Source organism: Hemitrygon akajei, chromosome 1 (genome assembly GCF_048418815.1).
Source record: "Hemitrygon akajei chromosome 1, sHemAka1.3, whole genome shotgun sequence".
NCBI classification, from domain to species: domain Eukaryota; kingdom Metazoa; phylum Chordata; class Chondrichthyes; order Myliobatiformes; family Dasyatidae; genus Hemitrygon; species Hemitrygon akajei.
Genome location: NC_133124.1, coordinates 153306865 through 153334263, shown reverse-complemented (window position 1 = coordinate 153334263; position 27399 = coordinate 153306865). Strand labels below are relative to the sequence as shown.

Genomic DNA, 27399 nt, shown 5'->3' with positions numbered 1-27399 from the left:
TGCAAACAGAAATGGCTCTTAGATCCAAAGGACGAGAACCGGGGCGAAACCCGAACGGTAATGGAAAGAAGCCAGCTCAACCGCAACGCACTGAGTTAACTTATGAACTGCTTATGGAGCTTTTGGATAAAAAATTTGAGGAACTACATCAGGCTTTTCAACGAGATATAAAGGCTTTTCAAGATTATATGGTTAAGACGGATTCAGTAATTAACCAGCAGCAAGCGCTTATCACATTGCTGCAAGAAGAAGCTCGGAAACGAGATTTGACAATTGAAAAATTGCAACAGGATTTAATTTCGACTATTAAACTGGTGGAGACACTTAAAGCCAAGAGTGTCGATTTGGAGAATCGGTCCAGAAGACAGAACCTACGCATACTTGGTCTCCCAGACGGCATAGAAAAAGGCGACCCTTCGAAATACTTTGCTCAATTTCTAAAAGATGCGTTTCCGTCGGTTTTTCCAGAAAACCCTCCGCTACTTGACCGAGCACATAGAATTTGGAGTCGTTCACCGACGGTTTCAGATAAGCCCCCGGTAGTAATCGTCCGATTTCATTACGTACACGACAAAGAGCAACTCATTCGTGAAGCTCGAAGGGCTGGGATGATTAAATTTCGTGATTATTGCTTCCGTTTGGTGGATGATTTTAGCCCAGAAGTTATGAAAAAAAGGCTGCTTTTTAAACCTCTGATGTCTGAATGTTATGAGAAAAATCTAAAACCTGCGCTCTTATACCCGGCGAAGCTCAGGATCTCCCCCCCGAATGCTCCGCGTAAAGTATTTTTGTCTACCTTTGAAGCGAAAAAGTATTTGGAGGAGAACTTCCCTACTGATACAATTACTACTCCCCATTAAATGAGTGATTCTGATCGTGAAAGATGGTTTTCGATTTCTTAAACCAGGGTTAGTCTCTGGTTATTGGTGTAGGTTTATCCTATACTTCATATTTAAGTTAAAGTGTGTTTTCGTTATATTAATCGCTTTGTCTTATACACTTTAACTACTATACTATATTTTTGTCTATTATTTTTGTTCCCTTGAAGGTATATTTTTAACCTTTCGAAGTGAATTTTTTGTTTAATATCAAGATAATGGTTTTTTGCAAAGTATTGGTTTAGTTTAAGATGGCGTTATTGTTTCTTTTTTCGTCTTCTTCCTATAATGCATCGCTTATCATAGTTTAAATACTTCTTGATTTGTTTGGGTTATAACCCGATGTATAAACTTTTAGTGATTATATTCCCTTTTTCTTTACAACTCAGCATATTAAGAAGCGTAGTTTTTAGTACTGCGATCATAATTCTTAAAGTTCGGGTGTTTTTTTTTATATATATCCGTTAAACACGGAGTGGTCTGCCGTTGATATGGGGGTAGAGTTAGTCTGATTTTTTATTTTTTCTAGCCATATTTTGGCTTTTTTTCTTTTTCATGTGGGGGTGGGGGTTGGTCTGTTTTCCTTTTTAATTTTTCTCTTATCAATTTGTTTTAGTTTTTTTACTTGGGCTGTTCTTGAACTACAAATATGTCTACGATGTCGTCACTTCCGGGTCCGCTCTTTATTTTTGTTCCTCTTCCGGGTGCATGAGTTTATAACATGGTTAACCCTTTATATACCAAAGGGATGACTTTAGAAACATGGCTCAAACCATTAACTTTGTGTCTTGGAATACTAATGGATTAAACCATCTGATTAAACAAAAGAAGATTTTCAAAGTATTCCAAAGACTTAATGCTCATATTATTTTTGTACAAGAAACTCATGTGAGGAAGGAGGACAAATATCACTTTTTTAGGTCTTGGCGGGGTCAACAGTATCATTCGAATTCGAATGTCAAAGTTAAGGGAGTTTCAATTTTTATTGACTCCTCTATTGCATTTGTTCAACATGATATCCTTTCGGATCCGAATGGTAGATTTTTGTTAATTACGGGTTTACTCGGTAATAAAAAGGTTGCTATGGTTAATGTTTATGCCCCAAATGTGGATTGTCCTGATTTCTTTAAGTCTTTATTTACTTCTTTACCTAATTTAAATGAATATAAGTTAATAATGGGTGGTGACTTTAATTGTTGTCTAATTCCTTTGATGGACAAATCTACACCTATTCAGACTCTACCCAATAAGTCGGCCACTTGTATTAACTCCTTTTTGACTGATAATGGAGTTTTTGACATTTGGAGATTTCGTCATCCTAATGACAAAGAGTTTTCTTTTTTCTCACATGTTTATCACTCCTATTCGAGAATTGATTATTTTTTTATTGACTCTTGTTTTATTCCATCGGTAATTGGTTGTAATTATGATATTATAGCTATTTCCGACCATGCTCCATTAAAACTTTCTATTAATTTTACGGATACAGCTTTAAGTGCTAGACAATGGCGTTTTGACTCTACCTTATTGCAAGAGCTGGACTTTATTAAATTTATGAAGGAACAGATCGATTTCTTCTTTTCAACTAATTCCACGGAGGATATCTCTTGCGGAATACTTTGGGACACTTTTAAAGCGTATATACGTGGACAGATTATCTCTTATTCTGCTGGTCTGAGAAAACGCATTAAGAAGGAAACTCTTTTATTGGTTGATAAAATTAAAGAGATTGACAAGAAATATTCGACTACTCCTAGCAAGGAGCTTTACAAACAAAGGGTTGAACTTCAAATGGAACATAGTTTATTACTTACATCTCCGATTGAAAATCAATTAATGAAAACCAGATCTGATTTTTATATACATAGTGATAAATCGGGAAAACTGTTAGCTAGTCAGCTGAAGAATGTTTCAGTTAAACGGCAAATCACTATGGTTCGTCAGCAGAACGGGGATTTGACAGTTAACCATGATGAGATAAATAAGTCTTTTCAAGACTTTTATACCTCCCTGTATCAATCTGAATTCCCTCAGGATCATAATACCATGTGTGATTTTCTTGGGAAATTGAATTTTCCAAAACTATCATCTGATGATCTTTCAGTAATAGATACTCCGTTTACGGATGCGGAAATTAAAGGGGTCATTTCCTCAATGAATTCTGGGAAAGCACCAGGTCCAGATGGGTACACAGTAGAATTTTTTAAATGTTTTTCAGCTACTCTATCTCCTTGGCTATGCAAGGTTTCTGAAGAAGCAATTAGATTGGGGAATTTGCCTCAATCTTTTTATAGAGCTTCCATTTCCTTAATACTGAAGAAAGATAAAGACCCTACTGATTGTGCATCTTATAGACCAATATCTTTATTGAATGTGGATTCTAAGATTTTTTCCAAGTTACTGGCTTCCAGGCTGGAGAAGGTACTACCCCAAATTATTTCGGAAGACCAAACCGGTTTTATTAAAAATCGCTATTCTTTTTTTAATGTTAGGAGATTATTGAATATTGTTTATACTCCTTCACACAATACTTCAGAATGTGTTATTTCATTAGATGCGGAGAAAGCATTTGATAGAGTTGAATGGCCTTACTTATTTTATGTGCTGGAGAAGTTTAACTTCAGTCCGACCTTTATTTCTTGGATTAAACTGATATATCAAACTCCAGTAGCCTCGGTGTTTACTAATAATCAAAGATCTCCATTTTTTCGTTTATTTCGGGGCACTAGACAAGGTTGTCCTCTTAGTCCATTACTATTTAACATCGCTTTAGAACCTTTGGCAATTGCCATCAGAGAATCACAGGATATTTTGGGTATTAATCGTGGAACAGATATTCATAAGGTATCTTTATACGCAGATGATTTATTATTATTCATCTCTAACCCTGAGAAATCTATTCCAGCAGTCTTATCATTGTTGGCTCAATTTAGTGAGTTTTCTGGGTATAAGTTAAATCTTAATAAGAGTGAATTGTTTCCTTTGAATAGACAGGTCCCAAACTATGGTATTTTACCGTTTAAATTAGTTAAAGACTCTTTTACTTACTTAGGGATTAAAATTACAAAAAACCATAAAGAATTATTTAGGTTTAATTTTCTACCCTTAATTGATCAGATTAAAGGCTTGTTTATCATTATCTTTGTCTCTGATAGGTAGGATTAATGCTATTAAGATGGTTATTTTACCTAAATTTTTTATATATTTTTCAAGCGGTACCAATTTTTATTCCGAAATCCTTTTTTACTAATGTTGATTCAAAAATTTCCTCATATATATGGCAGAATAAAAATCCCAGGTTAGGTAAAATATACTTACAGAAGACAAGGAAGGATGGTGGGTTGGCATTACCCAATTTCAGATTTTACTATTGGGCAGTTAATATTAGATATTTGATATGTTGGTTGAAAGAATGGGATGGTCCTTTTGGCCCTCATTGGGTGAGTTTGGAAACTAAATCGGTATCTGCTTATGCTCTGGGTTCTATTTTAGGGACATCTCTCCCTTTTGCTCTTTCTAAATTGCCGAATCGAATCGACAACCCGATAGTTAAATATACCTTACGTATATGGTTTCAATTTCGGAAATTTTTCGGGTTGACTCAATTCGTGTTAAATAGTCCTATTGTATCTAATTGTTTTTTCCACCCCTCAATTATAGATCAAGCTTTTTTGGCTTGGAAAACTAAGGGATTATTAAGATTTTCTGACTTATTTTTGGACAACTGTTTTATGTCTTTTGAGCAATTAGCAAATAAATATAATTTGCCTAGATTTCATTTTTTTAGATACTTACAGGTTAGGCATTTTTTAAGTACGGTACTTCCTTCATTCCCAAATTTTGTGTCTTCAGATATTTTGGAGAGTTTGTTTGAATTAAACCCTTTTCAAAAAGGGCTTATATCAAAACTTTATAATATAATTATGAAGATACGTTCAGTGCCCTTTGATAAGACCAAAAATGATTGGGAAAGAGAGCTTAATCTTATTATTCCTATTGAGAATTGGGATAGAATTCTTCAATTAGTTAATACATCATCTATATGTGCCAAACATTCATTAATACAATTTAAGGTTGTGCATAGGGCCCATATGTCCAAGGATAAATTAGCTCATTTTTATTCTCATATAAACCCTATTTGTGATAGATGTCAATCAGAAATCGCGTCTTTAACTCATTTGTTTTGGTCATGTCCGATTTTGGAAAAATATTGGAAAGATATTTTTGATATTATTTCGGCGGTACTGAACATTGATTTACAACCCCATCCTATTACCGCAATTTTTGGTTTACCGATGATGGGCTCACTTCACTTATCTCCTTCCGCCTGTCCAATGATTGCTTTTCTCACTTTGATGGCTAGAAGATCTATTTTGTTGAATTGGAAGGAAATTAATCCTCCCACGGTATTTCATTGGCTTTCTCAAACTATGTTATGTCTAAATTTAGAAAAAATTAGAAGTGCTGTATTTGATACTTCTATTAAATTTGAAAAGATATGGAGACCATTTATTCAATATTTTCATATGATGTAATGGCCCTGTGCCAGGCTTATTGGTTTTTTCAGCTTTAATCGTATGTATGTTGAGAGGATCGGAGTTGACGACATTGATGTTTATGTATGCTTGTGAGATATTATGAACAGCCCTTTTTTTTTTCTTTTTTTTTAGTTTTTTCTTCCTTTTTTGTTTTTTTTCTTAGATATTAGATTAGTAGATTAGTTAACTTTCATATATAGATTTATATTTTTTTTCTCTTTTTTTTGTATTATATATTATGGAATATCTAGACTTACCTTGTTCATATATACACTATATGGTTTATGTTTGGGAAAGCTTACTTATACTGTATTCATTGTTTATGTATTCCTTCATGTGTAATGGGAGTTCATATGTTTGTAATCCATTATTAATATTTTAATTGTATTTTGTTCATAATATTTTTAATACTAATAAAAAGATTAAAAGAGAGAAAACCTCTTAATCACAAAGTATGTACATGGTGGGACACTTACTTGAGCTGATGGTTCTGCACTGACACTATCATTTATAGGCAAGCTTTCATCCGACTCGTAAACAGCGCAATACTCCTTAGTGCCTCGTGGTCTTACCAGTCAGATAATTCAATTAAAAAAATCAAAAATGCAAAGTAAAAATACTTACAGCAACAATCATTATTGCATTATCCAGGAAGCCAAACCCAATAAAAGGAATTGCACTGTGAAGAAACACTGCAAGATTAAAACAGAATTGTATAAAAGGTTTTTTCCCTAAATAATGTGTCAAAATAATATGATATTACAGCTAATCCTGGTCACTCATTACAACTATGTTGCACACACAAAAAAAAATCAGTAGGAACTCAAGTAACTTTCAAGATCTTAATCTTTTCAACACTGGTTTAACATTCAATTTAGCTTCTGAATTACCGAATATGAAAGAGAAAGTACTCCAATATTGTAAATAAATATTTAAGTATATTTGCTTCCTTATAATTTTCATTGCTTTAGAATTTTACATTCTAAAAAATTGAGTATTCTAATATTGTAAATAAATGTATAAATATATTTGCTTTTTTTTTACAATTGTCATTGCTTTATAATTTTGTATTCTTAACTTTCCCTGCTTTCATGTTTACTTTGGTACTTCCGCAATGGAGATCTGATCAAGTCACAATCTGATTCCCCGCAACACAGAAATACAAGGGTAGCTGGTGCCACTTGTCATCAGAGGAAATTTACCTTTGCTCATCTCAAAATCTCTTTTTAATTGCAAAACTCTGGTTTGGCAACTATTTGCCAGATGGGAGATACATTTATATTTAATAGCATGATGCTATTAAGTTCACCACCAAAACGTGAGCATGTGTTGGCAATAATTGCCTCTCTGGCTGGAGGTCTGTGACTAGTGGAATATTGCAAGGATCGGTGCTGGGTCCTTTACTGTTTGTCATCTACATCAGCGCTTTTGATGATAATGTGGTTAACTGGATTAGTATAATTGCAGATGATACCAAGATTTGGGGTGTGGGAAGACAATCAAAACTTGAGGTGGGATTTGGACGGGCTGGAAGAATGGGCTGATGAAAGTTAATGCAGACAAGTGCTGAATTTTTGGAGGACCAACCAGGGTAGATGAGTGTGCGGTAGGGCACTGAGGAGCGCAGTAGAACAGAGGGATCTGGGAATACAGATACAAAATTCCCTAAATGTGGCATCACAGGTAGATGGGGTCGTAAAGAAAGCTTCTGGCACATTGGCCTTCATAATTCAAAGCATAAAGGTACAAGAGATTAGATGTTATGTTGAAGTTGTATAAGAAGTTGGTGAGATCTAATTTGGAGTCTAGTGTGCAGTTTTGGTCACCTACATACAGGAAAGATGTAAATAAGATTGAAAGAGTGCAGAGAAAATTTACAAGGATGTTGCCGTGACTTGAGGACCTGAGTTATAGGGAAAGGTTGAATAGATTAGAATTTCATTTCCTAGAACGTAGAAGATCGAAGGGAGATCTGATAGCGGTATATAAAATTATGAGTGGCATAGATAGGATAAATGCAAACCGGCCTTTTCCATTGGGTGAGAGTAAACCAGAGGTCATGAGTTAAGGGAAAAAGTTGAAATGTTTAAGGGGCACCCTTTCACTCTGTGGGTGGGGAGTGTGGAACAAGCTGCCAGTGGAAGCAGTGGATACAGGTTTGATTTCAACACTCCTGACAGAGTGGTGTCAAGAAAACAACCTCTCCCTCAATGTCACAAAAACAAAGGAGCTGGATGTGGCCTACAAGAGGAATGGAGACAGGCTAACCCCTATTGACATCAATGGATCTGGGGTTGAGAGGGTGAACAGTTTTAAGTTCCTCAGCATCCACATCACCGAAGACCTCACGTGGTCTGTACACCCCAGCTGTGTGGTGAAAAAGGCACAACAGCATCTCTTTTACCTCAGACGGTTGTGGAAGTTTGGCATGGACCCCCAAATCCTAAGGACTTTCTACAGGGACACAATTGAGAGCATCTTCACTGCCTGGTATAGTAACCGTTCCTCCCTCAATCGCAGGACTCTGCTGAGAGTGTTGTGGACAGCCAGGCGCATCTGTAGATGTGAACTTCCCACTATTCAGTACATTTACAGGGCCTGAGGTATCTTTAGGGACCTGAGTCACCCCAACCACAATTCATTGCAGCTGGTACCATCTGGGAAATCGTACCACAGCATAAAAGCCAGGACCAACAGTATCTGGGACAGCTTCTTCCACCAGGCTTTCAGACTGATTTATTCGAGAGACAGAGAGAAACAGATTGATTGTTGGTTCCTATTTTGGGTGGCTTGGAGAAGCAACACAGAAGATTGTTATATTGGAAGAGGGAGCGCCCACTCTCTCTCTTTCTCCTTCATTGTTGAGAGAGATCCTGTCTGAGATATCGAAGTGTTGGGTTATGGACTGTAGTTTTTGATGGACTCTGGATCAAGGTCTCTTTGGAGAAAATGGACACTTATTGATAAACTGTGATACTGGTAAGTTCAAGTCTTTCTCAAATTATTGTTCTTGTCACATCCTGTCCATAAACTGAAAACCAAGATTCAAGGGAGAGTGGCAGATTGGAACTAAAATATACTCAAATTCAAGGAGAAAAGGACAATGGTTGATGACAATGGTCATATTATTGCCAATGAGGCCCCTCATAGGTCAGTAGTCCACCCCTTGCTGAAAATGTGATGGAGGCAGAAACTCTCATCACCTTAAGACTTGGATGTGTAGTGCAAGAACCGTAATCCGGAGGGCTTTATAACAAGTGTAGGAATGTAGATTTCTTCTTTGTTGATCAGTACGGGCACAATAGTCTGAATGGGCTCCTTTGATGTCCAGGAGCTTCTGTGATTCTGCAATTCCATTGCATTTTGATCTAGTCCTTTCCTTCCAGTTTTCTTTTATTCTGTACAATGAGCCATGGCATCCCAACTAATGACGGAGACAAACTGATCCCTCATGACTGCAGTAGCCACAAACAATAATTGCTTTGAAAGGCGAGTCAAAGTACTGGTGCAGGGTTTGGGATTGAATGGACAAAACGTTCTTCCTACATTGGAAACTTGCTGGTCTTCTTAGGAATCCACCTGAGCACGGAACAGAAAGGTCACATGGCCCCAGGAGCTTGCTCTAGCTTATCAAATGAACATGGCTGAACGACCTCAACCTTCAGTTCCCATAAACTTTCATCCTGTTGCTTATCAAAAATTTAACAGGAATAAATTTTGAATCATTGGACAACCATGTTATCATAAAACGTCTTCTAATGTTCTTGAAGGAAGATCTTTGCTATCCCCACCTGGGCTCTAGTGTAACATTGGACTTACCAGTGTCACAGAAGTTTAACTGCTGTTCAGAATTATCTAGCAAGCCACCAAATTCAGGGGTAATTTGGGAAGCAGAGCGATAATCCATGATTATCCTTCCCAGCTGGCCAATAGTTCCTCCCCTTCCCACCAATGCAGTGAAGTGACCCTGCTTCATCGATTCTGATGGAAGAGAATGAAGGTGCAGAAAGAAAATCCTGCTTTTTTTCTCCGCTGAAAATGGAAATTTTAGGCAAAAGTGAAAAGTGTTGCAAAAATGTCCTGTATTATCACTCAGATGGATCTTCTGTTATTATTTGTTCACAAGCCATGAACATTACTGGCAAATTGGTGCAGTTAGTACCACCAGTGCCTCACAGCTCCTAGGAGCCAGGTTCAATCCTGACCTTGGGATCTCTCTCTGTGGAGTTTGCACATTCTCTCTGATTTCATGTGCTTCCTCCCTTGGTTGCCCTTCCCTGAGCTGGCCAAAATCTGAGTGCATACACAATCATCTGTTTGATCCCTAAATGGTTGAGAAAGGCTTTCAGGTAGACAGAGATGTAACAAAGATTTTTATTCCTCATGTATATGAAGGATGTAAGTAACAAAGTCAATCAATTCAAATTATAATATGATTAGTAGTAGTCAGCATGGCTTTGTCAAAGGCAGTTCATGCCTTATGAGCCTGATTGAATTTTTTGAGGATGTGACTAAACACATTGATGATGGTAGAGCAGTAGATGTAGTGTATATGGATTTCAGCAAGGCATTTGATAAGGTACCTCATGCAAGGTTTATTGAGAAAGTAAGGAGGCATGGGATCCAAGGGGACATTGCTTTGTGGATCCAGAACTGGCTTGCCCACAGAAGGCAAAGAGTGGTTGTAGACGGGTCATATTCTGCATAGAGGTCGATGACCAGTGGTGTGCCTCAGAGACCCTTCCCTTTGTGATTGGGGGTGTTGTGGATAGTGTGGAGGGCTGTCAGAGGTTACAGCGGGACATTGATAGGATTCAAAACTGGGCTGAGAAGTGGCAGATGTAGTTCACCCCAGATAAGTATGAGGTTGTTCATTTTGGTAGGACAAATATGATGGCAGAATATAGTATTAATGGTAAGACTCTTGGCAGTGTGGAGGATCAGAGGGATCTTGGGGTCCGAGTCTATAGGACACTCAAAGCTGCTGCGCAGGTTGACTCTGTGGTTAAGAAGGCATACGATGCATTGGCCTTCATCAAGGGTGGGATTGTGTTCAAGAGCCGAGAGGTAATGTTGCAGCTATGTAGGACCCTGGTCAGACCCCACTTGATCGCATGTATAGTCAGGGACTTTTTCCCCCAGTGCTGAAATGGCTAGCACAAGAGGGCATAGATTTAAGGTGCTTGGAAGTAGGTATAGAGGAGATGTCAGGGGCAAGGTTTTTTCAAACACGCAGAGAGTGGTGAGTGTGTGGAATGGTCTGCTGGCGGTGGTGGTGGAGGTGGAAATGATAGAGTCTTTTAAAAGATTCCTAGATAGGTACACGGAGCTTAGACAAATAGAGGGCTATGGGTAAGCCTAGGTAGTTCTAAGGTTAGGACATGTTCAGCTGAGCTTTGTGGGCCAAAGCGCCTGTATTGCGCTGTAGGTTTTCTATGTTTCTAATTCAAATTCATTTGAGCTATTAGGATAGGTACAAGGAGGGATATGGTCTAGGTGCAGGTCAATGAGATTAGGTAGATTAATGGTTCAGAATGGACTAGATGGCCTGAAGTGCCTGTTTGTGTGCTGTAGCGTTCTTTGATTATGACTAATGGGATTGAAAGGGGTAATAAATCAGCCATGATGGAATGACATAGCACACTCAATGAGCTGAATGACCTAATATACTCCTATAAGTTATAGTCTTCTGGTCTCAAAATTTGTACCCATTGCCCTGTTGAGCATGGTTCATTGTGCACTGAATGCACAACGGACTATATTAACTTTTGTGTGGATGCCGTTGTCCCTGTTAGAACTGTTCGCTGCTATCCCAATAATAAGCCCTGGATCACTAGTCACATCAAAGGCCTCCTAAACCAGAAGAAGAGGGCCTTTAAAGATGGTGATCGGTTGGAGCTTAAAAGAGTTCAGAAGGAACTCAGAGTACAGATAAGGGGGGCAAAGGAGCAGTATAGGAGGAAGCTAGAACAAAAGCTGCAGAAAAAAAGCATGAAGGAGGTGTGGGATGGGATGAAGATCATCACCAGATGCGGTGCAAAGCGGGGGACAAACATAAGTGGAGATGTGGAGAAAGCGAACCAGCTGAACAACTTCTTCAATAGGTTCGACAGCACAATCTCATCCTCACCGCAGAACTCCACACCAGGCTTACTTCCCTCACAGGAAAATAGCCACTCACAGGAGACCTGGCCCACGCCCAGGTTTACGGCTGCACAGGTGGAAGGTCAACTGAGGAAGATCTGTACCAGCAAGGCGGCGGGACCGGATGGAGTTTCCCCACGATTACTGAGGGCCTGTGCGACTGAGCTGGGAGAACCACTACAGCGCATCTTCAACATGAGCCTGGAGCAGAGAAGAGTACCCAGACAGTGGAAAACATCCTGTATTGTCCCGGTACCGAAGAAACCACAACCAAAGGAGTTGAATGACTTCAGACCTGTTGCCTTGACGTCGCACGTGATGAAGACCATGGAGCGGCTGATAATACAGAATCTGAGGCCACAAACCAGGCACGCCCGGGATCCTCTTCAGTTTGCGTATAAGGAGAAGGTGGGAGTGGAGGATGCTATCACGTATTTGCTGCACAAATCCCTCTCTCACCTAGATGGGGTCAGTGGTGCTGTGAGGATTACATTCCTGGACTTCTCTAGTGCCTTTAACACCATCCAGCCCAAGATCTTAAGGCACAAACTAACGGAGATGGGAGTAGACTCTCACATGGTGGATTGGATAGTGGACTACTTGACAGATAGACCTCAGTATGTGCGGTTGGGAGACTGTAGGTCTGACACAGTGGTCAGCAGCACAGGAGCGCCGCAGGGGACCGTGCTCTCTCCGGTCCTGTTCACCCTGTACACATCAGACTTCCAATATAACTCGGAGTCCTGCCATGTGCAGAAGTTCGCTGATGACACGGCCATAGTGGGGTGTGTCAGGAATGGACAGGAGGAGGAGTATAGGAAACTGATACAGGACTTTGTGATATGGTGCAACTCAAACTACCTGCGTCTCAATATCACCAAGACCAAGGAGATGATGGTGGACTTTAGGAGATCTAGGCCTCATATGGAGCCAGTGATCATTAATGGAGAATGTGTGGAGCAGGTTAAGACCTACAAGTATCTGGGAGTACAGTTAGACGAGAAGCTAGACTGGACTGCCAACACAGATGCCTTGTGCAGGAAGGCACAGAGTCGACTGTACTTCCTTAGAAGGTTGGCGTCATTCAATGTCTGTAGTGAGATGCTGAAGATGTTCTATAGGTCAGTTGTGGAGAGCGCCCTCTTCTTTGTGGTGGCGTGTTGGGGAGGAAGCATTAAGAAGAGGGACGCCTCACGTCTTAATAAGCTGGTAAGGAAGGCGGGCTCTGTCGTGGGCAAAGTACTGGAGAGTATAACATCGGTAGCTGAGCGAAGGGCGCTGAGTAGGCTACGGTCAATTATGGAAAACTCTGAACATCCTCTACATAGCACCATCCAGAGACAGAGAAGCAGTTTCAGCGACAGGTTACTATCGATGCAATGCTCCTCAGACAGGATGAAGAGGTCAATACTCCCCAATGCCATTAGGCTTTACAATTCAACCGCCAGGAATTAAGAGCTTTTTAAAAGCTATTATTAATGCTTTTTGAGATAGTGATTTAGATGCATATCATATTTTTTACTGAGTTAAGTATTGTATGTAATTAGTTTTGCTACAACAAGTGTATGGGACATTGGAAAAAAAGTTGAATTTCCCCATGGGGATGAATAAAGTATCTATCTATCATTCAGTATTAATAACTTGCAAGCATACGGTAACCACTAAACTTTTAAAAAGACATGCTTATAAAACAATTACATTACCGTATCTCTGCTGTGCTGATGATGGAGGGCTAACTTGCATTTCTCCTGCAAAGAGAAAGAGGAAATGCTTACAACTGTATAATTTTCCTGAAAAAAAAACTATTACCATTAAATCCAGTGCTCCTCTTCTACATCATTGAGATCCTAAGTAGTTTTGGGGGCCGCTTTGTCAAGCATCTTCATTTTGTCCGCCACAGGCAGGATCAGCCAGTGGTCACACATTTTAATTCCTCTTCCCATTCCAACATGTTGGTCCACGTCTTCCTCAGCTGCCACGACAAGGCTACTCTCAGATTGGAGGAGCAACATCTCATTCTGCCTGGATAGTCTCCAACCTGATGGCATGAACATCAATTTCTCTAACTTCCAGTAATTTCCCCCTCCTCCACCTCCCTCTTCTTCTATTCCCCATTCTGATTCCCCTCTTACCCCTTTTTTCTCACCTACACATCACCTCCCTCTGGTTCCCCTCCTCCTTCCCCTGTTCCTATGGTCCATTCTCTTTTCCTAACATTTCCTTTACCTTTTCCACCTATCACCTTCCAGCTTCTTACTTCATCATCTTGATTACACCGTAAGAACACAAGACAGAAGAACAGAATTAGGCCATTCAGCCCATCGAGTCTGCTCTGCTATTCCATCATGGCTGATTTATTATCCCTTCAACTGCATTCTCCTCCTCCCTATAATCTTTGACACCCTGACTAATCAAAAATCTATCAGCCTCAACTTTAAATATAAGGAATGACTTGGCCTCCACAGCCATCTGTGGCAATGAATTCTACAGATGCACTGCTCTCTGACCAAATAAATTAAAACACAAGATATAGGAGCAGAAGTAAGACATTTGGCTTATCGAGTCTGCACTGCCATTCATTCAATCATGGGCTGATCCAATTCTTCCAGTCATCCCCACTCCCCTGCCTTCTCCCCATACCCTTTGATCCCCTGGCTAATCAAGAACCTATCAATCTCTGCCTTAAATACACCCAATGACTTGGCCTCTACAGGGCTCTTGGTAACAAGTTCCACAGAATTACCACCCTCTGATGAAAGTAATTTCCCTGCATCTCTGTTCTAAATGGATGCACCTGTATTCTGAGGCTGTTCTTTCTGGTCTTCGATTCCTCCACTGTAATAAACATCCTCTCCACATCCACTCGATTCCACTGTAATAAACATCCTCTCCACATCCACTCGATTCCACTACAATAAACATCCTTTCCACATCCACTCGATTCCATAATAAACATCCTCTCCACATCCACTCGATTCCACTACAATAAACATCCTCTCCACATCCACTCGATTCCACTGTAATAAACACCCTCTCCACATCCACTCGATTCCACTACAATAAACATCCTCTCCACATCCACTCGATTCCACTGTAATAAACACCCTCTCCACATCCACTCGATTCCACTACAATAAACATCCTCTCCACATCCACTCGATTCCACTACAATAAACATCCTCTCCACATCCACTCGATTCCACTACAATAAACATCCTCTCCACATCCACTCGATTCCACTACAATAAACATCCTCTCCACATCCACTTGATTCCACTACAATAAACACCCTCTCCACATCCACTCGATTCCACTACAATAAACATCCTCTCCACATCCACTCGATTCCACTACAATAAACATCCTCTCCACATCCACTCGATTCCACTACAATAAACATCCTCTCCACATCCACTCGATTCCACTACAATAAACATCCTCTCCACATCCACTTGATTCCACTACAATAAACACCCTCTCCACATCCACTCGATTCCACTACAATAAACATCCTCTCCACATCCACTCGATTCCACTACAATAAACATCCTCTCCACATCCACTCGATTCCACTACAATAAACATCCTCTCCACATCCACTCGATTCCACTACAATAAACATCCTCTCCACATCCACTTGATTCCACTACAATAAACACCCTCTCCACATCCACTCGATTCCACTACAATAAACATCCTCTCCACATCCACTCGATTCCACTACAATAAACATCCTCTCCACATCCACTCGATTCCACTACAATAAACATCCTCTCCACATCCACTCGATTCCACTACAATAAACATCCTCTCCACATCCACTCGATTTAGGCCATTCAATATGTTTCAATGAAACTACCCCCACACAATTCTTCTAAACTCGTGAGTACAGTCCCAGAGCCGCCAAACACTCCTCAAATGTTGACACTTTCAACACTCATTAATCTCCTCTGGATCTCTCCAAATCCAGTATATCTTTTCTTAGATAAGGGCCAAAAATTGCTCAACATTTGCATTAACAAGCAATGTACAGGTCTAAAGAGTGGCATTTTGTGTTACAAAGGGAATGTAATGTAACCAGAATAACCAAACACTGTACTCAAGAGAAAGGTACTAAAGGATCAACTTTACTCACCATACGCATTTAAATGTGTTATGAATTTTCTGGTGTTTGACTGTCAGACATACAACAGCAAACAACATTTAGATATTCTAAAGATTAAAGAAATATATAAAATAAAGTGTGAGGTTGAAGTATTGATATGAAATAAATTGTGCATAAAGAGTAAATAACGATGAGGGAATTCTGATACTGATTAAAGGCAAATCTTTGTATTCAGAGGCAAAAATGAAAAAAGGAAGTTAACACCTGTAGGGGAAAATTTTAAAATAGTTTGTTTTTATGGCCAGCGTTAGAGACAAATACCACTGGGCATGTGGCTAAAAGATCAATCTCAATAGCAGAAATTCCAATTTCAATATTCGCTCTATTGTTTCAATATCAGAACATTAATTGCTACAACAGCATCTGAAATTGACTGCAGTTTAAATTAAAAGGTTACACACAACAAGAATTGGCTGTCTGGGATGTTGGCAGTGATACAGGAAGAGCAATGAAAGTAAGAACAATTTCAAAAACACAAGAGAAGGGGGAAGAAGTCAGAAAAAGGTCAGAAGAGAGGAAGGAGTACAAGCTAACGTGGTGGGTGAAAGCAAATGAGGGTTGGGTAGGTGGGAGACATCACCCGAAGTTTACTCATAGAAAAATTTCAGACACACTCCCTGCAATATATAGAAATGTACAGCAACACAAACAAAAGTGTAGAGGAACCGGTGAATTGATGAAAGATCTGGACTTAAAACGTTGATTGTTTGTTCCTCTCCATAGATGCTGCCTGACCTACTGAGTTCCTCCAGCATTGTGTGTGTGTTGCTGAAGAACCACTTCAACTCATAAGTTCAATGCAGAACTTTTAAAATATATGTTAAAGCAAAAATATGCCAAGGAACGTGACATGCAGCAACTGAAACTGGGTGCTGAATAGACTAGCTAATTACCCTAAATTACATATAAGGTATATTCATGGGTATTCATGTACAGTTGAATGACAAGTAAACTTGAACTAGATTGGGATAGGAGTATTAGAATGAGGTTGATGAGCACAAGAGAGAATAAAGGAATAGGGGAGGCAGATAATGGAAGTTAAAGGCCAGTTAGCCAGACCAGTGATTGGGAAAATGTTGGAATCGATTTCTAAGGATAAAGTTTCAGGGTATTTGGAGGCTCATGATAAAATAGACAAGCAAGGTTTCCTTAAGGGGAAATTTTACCTGACAAATCTGTTTGTGGAAATAACAAACAGGATAGACAACGAAGAGTCAGTGGACGTTGTCTACTTGGATTTTCAGAAGGCCTTTGACAAGGTGCCGCACATGAGACTGTATAACAAGATACGGGCCCATGGAATTGTAGGAAAGATACCAGCATGGATAGAAGACTGGCTGACTGGCAGGAGGCAAAGAGTGGGAATAAAGGGAGCTTTTTCTAGTTGGCTGCCTGTGACTAGCAGTATTCCATAGGGGTCTTTGTTGGGACCACCTCTTTTCATGTTATATGTCAATGATTTTTGGATGATGGAATTGATGGATATTTGGCCCAGTTTGTGGACTGTATGAAGATAGGTGGAGGAGGACAAGCAGTGTTGAGGAAACGGATTCTACAGGAGGATATAGACAGACTGGGAGAATAGGCAAAGAAGTGGAAGATGGAATATAGAGTAGACTAGTGAAGAAGTAAAGATGTAGACTATTTTCTAAACAGGAAAAAATACAAAATTCAGAGGTGCAAAGCAGCTTGAGAGCCCTTGCACAGGATTCCATAAAGGTTAACCTGAGGGTAAGGAAGACAAATGTGATGTTTGCATTCATGTTCAAGTTTATTGTCGTTCAACTATACATATATATACTGCCAAATGAGACAACGTTCCTCCGGACCAGGGTGCACAACACAGTAACCAACACACCACACACATACATCAACAATAAGGTGCAAATATCATACAAGTTAAAAAGTAAACAGTATAACACTACTGACCTTCAGACATGACGAGACCAGGTGGTGGCAGGACATTCACTACTCTTACAGCGTGGATGAAGAAGCTGTTTGCCATCCTAACAGCTCTTGCTCTAACGCTACGGTACCCCCTGCCTGATGGTAGGGGATCAAAGAGATTGCTGGGTGGATGGGAGGGATCATTGACACTGCTAAGGACCCTGCATATGCAGCACCCCTAATAAATATCTCTAATGGATTGAAGAGAGACCCTGATTATTCTCTCAGCTTTTTTGATGCAAGAGGTCAGGGACATCAGAATCAGGTTTAATATCACTGGCATACGTTGGGAAATTTGTTGTTTTACAACAGCAGTACATTGCAATACGTAACAATAACTAAATTACTATATATATATATAAATAAAAAGAAAATTAAATTAAATAACTAGCGCAAAAAGAGCGTGAAAAATACTGAGGCCCATGGGTTCATTGTCCCTTCAGAAATCTGATGGCAGAGAAGTTATTCCTGAAACGTTGAGTGTGTGTCTTCAGCTTCCTGTAACTCCATGATGGTACCAATGAGGGATTTCCTGGGTAGTGGGGGTCCTTAATGGTGGATGCCACCTTTTTGAGGCATCATCTTTTGAAGGTGTCCTCAATGCTGGGGAGGCTAGTGCACAAGATGGAGCTAACAGAATTCACAACTTCCTGCAGCTTTTTACAATGCTGCACAATGGCCCCTCCATACCAGATGCTGATGTAACCAGTTAGAATGCTCCCCATGGTACATCTGTCAAAATCTACAAATGTCTTTGATGACATACCAATTCACTTCAAACTCCTAATGAAATATAGCCGCAGTTATGCCTTCTTTGTAATTACATCAATATGCTGTAGATCCTCAAAGATGTTGCCCCCCAGGAACTGAAACTGGTCACCCTTTCCAATGCTGATCCCTCGATGTTGTTCCCTTGACTTCTCTTCCTAAAATCCACAATCAATTCCTTGGTCTTACTGACATGGACTGCAAGGTTGCTGCCGCAACACCACCCAACCAGCTGATCTATCCCACTGCTGTACGCCTCCTCAGTACCATCTGAAATTCTGCCAACAACAGTTGTGTCATCAGTAAATTTATAGATGGCATTTGAGCTGCGCCTAGCCAATCAATCATGGGTGTAGAGAGAATAGGGCAGTGGGTTGGCGTTAGATAGGTTCCACAGGAGGGTCACAAGAATGATTCCGGGAATGAAAGGGTTAACGTATGAGGGGCATTTATGGCTCTGGGCCTGTACTCGCTGGAGTTTAGAAGAATGAGGGGAGATCTCATTGAAACCTATCAAATATCGGAAGGCCTAGATAGAGAGGGTGTTTCCTATAGTAAGTGAGTCTGGAACCAAAGGGCAAAGCCTCAAAATAGAAGGATGTCCCTTTAGAATAGAGATGAGGAGGATGAGAATCTGTGGAGGTTACAGGGATCGGCAGGAGAATGGAGTTGAGAGGGATAATAAATCTGCCATGTTGAAATGGTGGAGCAGAGCCGATGGGTTGAATGGACTAATTCTGCTCCTATGTCTTATAGTCTTGTGGGAATAAGTAGGAGTATGGGATTGCTGCTGCCATTGGGAAGGAGATACAGGAGCTGTAGGTTCCATATCACCAGGTTCAGAAACAGTTATGACCCTCCAACCATCAGGCTCCTGAACCAGCATGGGTAACCTCACTTGCCTCAGCTTTGAACTGGTTCCACAACCTATGGATTTACTTTCAAGAACTCGAAAACTCATGTACTCAATACTATTTATTTACAGTTTTTATTTGCATGGTTTGTCTTGTTTTGCAAATTGGTTGTTTGTCAGTCTTTGTGTGCAAGTTTTCATTGAATGTATTGTATTTCTTTGTTGTACCATGAATGCCTGCAAGAAAATGGATCACATATGATGAGATATATGTACTTTGATAATAAATTTATTTTGGACTTTGATGGACCAAGTTACATTCTTCTGTAGATATGAGACAATGGAAGGTTGTAGGTTGAGAAACATTTGATGAATTACTGTCGAAAGCCAAAAGTGGTAATTTAGAGTAATGAGTTAATCTATGTAACACTCGTAAACATAACGTGTGCACGTTTTTGAATGAATATACCTCAAAAAATTTCTGCATTGAATTTATGAACAGATTTAATGGTTTCTTGACCAACTAACATAAAATGCTGGAGGAACTCAGCATGTCAGACAGCATCTATGGAAACCCTATTTGAAAAAAGAATAGAACAGATTTTTTTTTAAAAAAGGACAATGTAACAGTGTAAAAGAAACAAACTTTGTTGGACACATGGGTTACAGAGAGACAAATTCAAAATCTGTTCAATGCAGAGAAGCTTAAAAAGTGTGGAGGTAAAGTTTGATGCTCAGGAGAAAGCAGCTTTTTGAATAGTGAAGAAAAGAAGTTTTGCTTTATTTGTCACATGCACATCGAAGCATACAGTGACATCCCCAAAAGGTGATAACTCAAACGGTGGCATCCATCATTACGGACCCCCAACACGCAGGCATGTCCCCTTCTCAGTACTGCCTTCAGGCAAGAGCTACACTCAACATTTTAGCAACAGCTTTTTCCCCTCCACCATCAGATTTCTAAATGGACAATAAACCCATTAACACTACCTCACTATTTTTGGTCACTTTTTGAACTACTTAATTTTTTATATACATTTCTTATTGCCATTTATAGCATATTTGATGTATTGCTCTGTACTCCTACCTCAAAACAACAAATTTCAATGCTAATAAAGCCGATTCTGATTCCAATTATCTGAAATGCACAGTAATGGTCCAGAGAAAGTGCTGCAAAAATTACAAACACACAAAATTATTAACAGTCTGATGTTAATTTAAAATGTGGAGAAGCTAGAAAAAACAGTATAGTGCTCAAGAGGCAGAGCAGCTTTAATGTTGGAGAGTTGGAAGATTAGTTTCTTTTGTCTCATCTACATTAGAACATTGAAGCATACAGTGAAATGTGTCGTGACTGTGCTGAGAAAATGTTTAAGGTAAACAAACTTAATAACAGTCTTAAATGGGATATATAATGTATAATATAAAAACGAAGTGGAAAAATAACAAAGTGCTAGAAATATAGAACTCCTGAGGGAATATGTTAACAGGTCAAAGGCATTTCAACAGGAAAAGAATTAGCATTTCTGTAGAGGGAAAAAATGAAAAATATGCAAATTAAATGACCCATTTTGAAATACAAAAAGAATTATAAAATAAACCAAATCAGATAGAGGGCAAATGGAGAACAAGTGAAGTATGGTTGCAAAATTAACATATTTTCATTATACCGATCAAAATACCACCTCATATGTAATGGATATGGACAAGAAAGAAACTCATTAAAAAATATCTGAAGAAATGAGAGCTGAAATTGAGGTTCTGTAATTAACACCATGAGACCATAAGACATAGGAGCAGAATTAGGCCATTTGGCCCATCAAGTCTGGTTCACCATTGAATCATGGTTGATGCCTTTATCCCTTCATAAAAACATAGAAAATAGGTGCAGGAGTAGGCCATTCGGCCCTTCGAGCCTGCACCACCATTCAGTATGATCATGGCTGATCATCCAACTCAGAACCCTGTACCTGCTTTCTCTCCATACCCCCGATCCCTTTAACCACAAGGGCCATATCTAACTTCCTCTTAAATATAGCCAATGAACCGGCCTCAACTGTTTCCTGTGGCAGAGAATTCCACAGATTCACCACTCTCTGTGTGAAGAAGTTTTTCCTCATCTCGGTCCTAAAAGGCTTCCCCTTTATCAAAAACTGTGACCCCTCATTCTGGACTTCCCCAACATCGGAAACAATCCTCCTGCATCTAGCCTGTCCAATCCCTTTAGAATTCTATACGTTTCAATAAGATCCCCCCTCAATCTTCTAAATTCCAGTGAGTATAAGCCTAGTCGATCCAGTCTTTCTTCATATGAAAGTCCTGCCATCCCAGGAATCAATCTGGTGAACCTTCTTTGTACTCCCTCTACAGCAAGAATGTCTTTCCTCAGATTAGGGGACCAAAACTGCACACAACATTCTGGGTGCGGTCTCACCAAGGCCTTGAACAACTGCGGTAAAACCTCCCTGCTCCTGTACTCAAATCCTTTTGCTAGGAATGCCAACATACCATTTAACTTTTTCACCGCCTTCTGTACCTGCATGCCCACCTTCAATGACTGGTGTACAATGACACCCAGGTCTCATTGCATCTCCCCTTTTCCTAATCGGCCACCGTTCAGATAATAATCTGTTTTCCTGTTCTTGCAACCAAAGTGGATAACCTCACATTTATCCACATTAAATTGCATCTGCCATGAATTTGCCCACTCACCTAACCTATCCAAGTCACCCTGCATCCTCTTAGCATCCTCCTCACAGCTAACACCGCCGCCCAGCTTCGTGTCATCCGCAAACTTGGAGATGCTGCATTTAATTCCCTCGTCTAAATCATTAATATATATTGTAAACAACTGGGGTCCCAGCACTGAGCCTTGCGGTACCCCACTAGGCACTGCCTGCCATTCTGAAAAGGTCCCGTTTACTCCCACTCTTTGCTTCCTGTCTGCCATCCAATTCTCTATCCACATCAATACCATATCCCCAATACCGTGTGCTCTAAGTTTGCACACTAATCTCCTGTGTGGGGCCTTGTCAAAAGCCTTTTGAAAATCTAAATATACCACATCAACTGGCTCTCCCCTATCCACTCTACTAGTTACATCTTCAAAAAATTCTATAAGATTCGTCAGACGTGATTTTCCTTTCACAAATCCATGCTGACTTTGTCTGACGATTTCACCTCTTTCTAAATGTGCTGTTATCACATCTTTGATAACCAACTCTAGCATTTTCCCCACCACTGATGTCAGACTAACCGGTCTATAATTCCCTGGTTTCACTCTCCCTCCTTTTTTAAAAAGTGGGGTTACATTAGCCACCCTCCAATCCTCAGGAACTAATCCAGAATCTAAGGAGTTTTGAAAAATTATCACTAATGCATCCACTATTTCTTGGGCTACTTCCTTAAGCACTCTGGGATGCAGACTATCTGGCCCTGGGGATTTATGTGCCTTTATTCCCTTCAATTTACCTATCACCACTTCCCACCTAAAATGTATTTCCCTCAGTTCCTCCATCTCACTAGACCCTCGGTCCCTTACTATTTCCGGAAGATTATTTATGTCCTCCTTAGTGAAGACAGAACCAAAGTAGTTATTCAATTGGTCTGCCATGTCTTTGTTCCCTATGATCAATTCACCTGTTTCTGACTGTAAAGGACCTACATTTGTCTTGACCAATCTTTTTCTTTTCACGTATCTATAAAAGCTTTTACAGTCAGTTTTTATGTTCCCTGCCAGCTTTCTCTCATAATCTTTTTTTCCCTTTCCTAATTAAGCCCTTTGTCCTCCTCTGCTGGTCTTTGAATTTCTCCCAGTCCTCAGGTGTGCCACTTTTTTTTGCTAATTTATATGTTTCTTCTTTGGACTTGATACTATCCCTAATTTCCTTTGTCAGCCACAGGTGCACTACCTTCCCTGGTTTATTCTTTTGCCAAACTGGGATGAACAATTGTTGTAGTTCATCCATGCGATCTTTAAATGCTTGCCATTGCATGTCCACCATCAACCCTTTAAGTATCATTTGCCAATCTATCTTAGCTAATTCACGTCTCATACCTTCAAAGTTACCCTTCTTTAAGTTCAGAACCTTTGTTTCTGAATTAACTATGTCACTCTCCATCTTAATGAAGAATTCCACCATATTATGGTCACTCTTACCCAAGGGGCCTCACACGACAAGATTGCTAACTCATTGCTCAATACCCAATCTAGAATGGCCTGCTCTCTAGTTGGTTCCTCGACATGTTGGTTCAGAAAACCATCCCGCATACATTCCAAGAAATCCTCTTCCTCAGCACCCTTACCAATTTGATTCACCCAATCTATATGTAGATTGAAGTCACCCATTATAACTACTGTTCCTTTATTGCACGCATTTCTAATTTCCTGTTTAATGCTATCCCCAACCTCACTACTACTGTTAGGTGGCCTGTACACAACTCCCACCAGCGTTTTCTGCCCCTTAGTGTTATGCAGCTCTACCCATATCGATTCCACATCCTCCAGGCTAATGTCCTTCCTTTCTATTGCGTTAATCTCCTCTCTAACCAGCAATGCTACCCCACCTCCTTTTCTTTTCTGTCTATCCCTCCTGAATATTGAATATCCCTGGATGTTGAGCTCCTATCCTTGGTCACCCTGGAGCCATGTCTCTGTGATCCCAACTATATCATATTCATTAATAACTATCTGCACATTCAATTCATCCACCTTGTTACGAATGCTCCTCGCATTGACGCACAAAGCCTTCAGGCTTGTTTTTACAACACTCTTAGCCCTTATACGATTATGTTGAAAAGTGGCTCTTTTTGCTTTTTGCCCTGGATTTGCCTGCCTGCCACTTTTACTTTTCACCTTACTACTTTTTGCTTCTACCCTCATTTTACACCCCTCTGTCTCTCTGCACTTGTTCCCATCCCCCTGCCACATTAGTTTAACAACAACGCTCCCCCTAGGACATTGGTTCCAGTCCAATGTTCCTCAGCCTTCTCCTTGTAACCTTCGATGCTGTGCCCAATCAAGAACCTATTAAGCTCTGCCTTAAACACACCTTTCGTCCTGGCCTCCACAGCTGCCTGTGGTAACAAATTCCACAAATTCACCACCTTCTGGCTAAAGAAATTTCAGGGCATCTGTTTTAAATATACGCCCCTCTATCCTGAGGCATATATTCTGCTCCTATGTCTTACAGGGTCTTATAGTCTTGTGGGAATAAGTAGGAGAATGGGATATCTGCTGCCATTGGGAAGAAGGTACAGGAGCTGTAGGTTCCATATCACCAGGTTCAGAAACAGTTATGACCCTCCAACCATCAGGCTCCTGAACCAGCATGGGTAACTTCACTTGCCTCAACTTTGAACTGGTTCCACAACCTATGGATTTACTTTCAAGAACTCGAAAACTCATGTACTCAATACTCAAGACCCTCTTGTCCTAGACTTCTCCACTATGGGAAACATCCTCTCCACATCTACTCTGTCTGAAACCTTTTCAGTGTTGAAAGGCTTAATGAGATTCTCCTCCTAAATTCCAGTGATTACAGACACAGAGCTATGAAACATCCCTTGTATGATAACCCTTTCATTCCCAGAATCATCCTTGTGAACCTCCTCTGAACCTTCTCCAATGCCAGCACATCTTTTGTTATTTCTTTTGCCATTCAGCTCATCGAGTCTGCTCCGCCATTCCATCATGGCGGATGACTTATCCCTCTCAACCCCATTCTCCTGCCTTCCTCCAAGAACCTTTGATGCCTTGACTAACCAAGTTACGAAATTTGTTGATCTGTGGTAGCTGTACAGTGCAGTACATAAAAATTTACTGTGAGTTACAAAAATGCAAAATTAATAAATTAAGATGGCATGATCAGCCATCTTATAAAGTATTCAGACAGGTTCAAGGGACCATCTGTTTCTATTTCACATTCTTAATTCTTGTGACAGCAAACTTTATTTTACAATTATGAATAATCCTGCTACTTACACACTTTTTGTTTTACTTATTTAGAGATGCAGCACAATAACCTTTCCAGCCCAATGAGCCAGCACTGCCCAAATCAAAGTACATACATGTCACCATATGCAACCCTGACAGACAGACTCAATAAACACAACCACCATAATAAAATCGATGAAAGATCACACCAACAGGGTGGATACCTAGTGTGCAAAAAACAACAAACTGTGCAAATACAAAATGAAAGAAAAAAATATTAATAATAAGAAACAAGCAATATCAAGAACACAAGAGTTCTTGAAAGTGAGTCCATAGGTTGTGGGAACAGTTCAGTGATGGGGCAAATGAAGTTGAGTGAAGTTATCTTCTCCAGTTCAAGAGCCTTGAGGGGTAATAACTGTTTCTGAACCTGGTGGTGAATCCTGAACCTCCTGTCACTTCATTCTGGTGGCAGCAGCCAGAAGAGAGCTTGGCCTGGATGCTGGAAGACCCTGGAGGTGGATGCTGCTATCCTGTGACAACCCTCTGTGTAGATGTGCTCAGTGGTGGAGAAGGCTTTAACCATGATGGATTGGGCAGTATCCACTACCTTTTGTAAGCTTTTCCATTCAAAGGCATTAATACCAGGCTGAGGTGCAGTCAGTCAGTATACTCTCCATTACACATCTACACAAGTTTGTCAAAGTTTTAGATCTAAAGCACTGCTGTACATTCTTTACAATTGCACTTACGTGGTAATCCCAAGACAGGTCCTCTGAAATGATAACACCAAGAAATTTAAAGCTGCTGACCCTCTCCACCACTGATCTCCTAATGAGGATTGTGAAATGTCGACCCTGCGTTTCCCTCGGCAGCTGCTGACTGATGTGCTACGTTTCTCCAGCATTGTGCTTTTAGCATCTTCCAAACTTGGACAGCACGATAGTCAGTGTTATGCTTTTTGAGTGCCAGTGACCTGGGTTCAATTCTCACTGCTGTGTGTTTGTATGAGTTTGTATGTTCTCCCCAAGACCCTGTTGGTTTCCTCCCACTTTCCAAAGAGGTACAGATTGGTAGATTAATTGGTTACAATGAGGATTGACTCTCCAGTTTCCTCCTCCTGAAGTCTATAATCATTTCCTTGGTCTTGCTGACATTGAGTGAGAGGTTGTTGTTGTGGCACCACTCAGCCAGATTTTCACTCTCCCTCCTATACGCTGATTCGTCACCACCTTTGATTTGGCCTATGACAGTGGTGTCATCAGCAAACTTAAATATGGCATTGGAGCTATACTTAGCCACATAGTCATAATTGTAAAGCGAGTAGAGTAGGGAATTAAGCACAGAGCCTTGTGGTGCACCTTTCCTGATAGAGATTGTGGAGGAGGTGGTGTTGCCAATCCAAACTGACTGGTGTCTGCAAGTGAGGAAATAGAGGATCCACTTGCACAAGGAGTTATTGAGGCCAAGGACTTAAAGCTTATTAATTAGTTTTGAAGGAATGATGGCATTGAATGCTGAGCTTTAGTCGATAAAGAGCATCCTGATATATGCATCTCTGCTGTCCGGATGCTTCAGGGTTGAGTGAAGAGCCAATGATACTCATTGTAACCAATTAACCTACCAATCTGTACCTCTTTGGAAAGTGGGAGGAAACCAAAAGGGTCTTGGGGAGAACATACAAACTCTTTACACACAGCAGTGAGAATTGAACCCAGGTCACTGGCACTCAAAAAGCATAACACTGACTATCGTGCTGTCCAAGTTTGGAAGATGCTAAAAGCACAATGCTGGAGAAACGTAGCACAATAGGCAGCAGCTGCCGAGGGAAACGCAGAGTCGACATTTCACAACGTTGAATCAGAATCAGGTACGAGACCATTAGACATAGGCATCTCACATCTGAATGAAGTGCCAGTAAAGACAGCAAGTTGTGAAAAATTAAGCATAGGTAAATCTTCAAAGTAGCCCAATGTGTGCGATAAACGTTTGCAAAAGTAAACCACTAAATAGCAGTCAATTGTGTGTTACTATTCATCCATTGAGATAGTACACTATCACTTGAGGTGCTTATTGACAACCATGAAGCAACAACACTTTTATAACTACCATAATTGGTAGCTGCCCTGGGGAAGCAAACCTGTTATGACAACAAGCTGTGCAACTATAAA

The 27399-nt window shown here is 40.2% G+C and overlaps 1 protein-coding gene across 3 annotated transcripts in view; it reads right to left on the bottom strand.

Annotated features, from left to right (window-relative positions):
* Window positions 1-27399, bottom strand: part of tmem65 (transmembrane protein 65) — an 87190-nt gene that overhangs the window by 35185 nt on the left and 24606 nt on the right. For 2 of the 3 annotated variants that reach the window (XM_073052992.1, XM_073052998.1), the window contains 2 exons: window positions 13264-13308; window positions 6041-6108 (listed from right to left, as the gene is read on the bottom strand). In XM_073052992.1, the coding sequence (XP_072909093.1) occupies window positions 6041-6108; window positions 13264-13308 (113 nt within the window). Of the gene's footprint in view, window positions 1-6040; window positions 6109-13263; window positions 13309-17654; window positions 17769-27399 lie in introns of all 3 variants that reach the window. The other variant, XM_073052987.1, reaches the window with a different exon arrangement.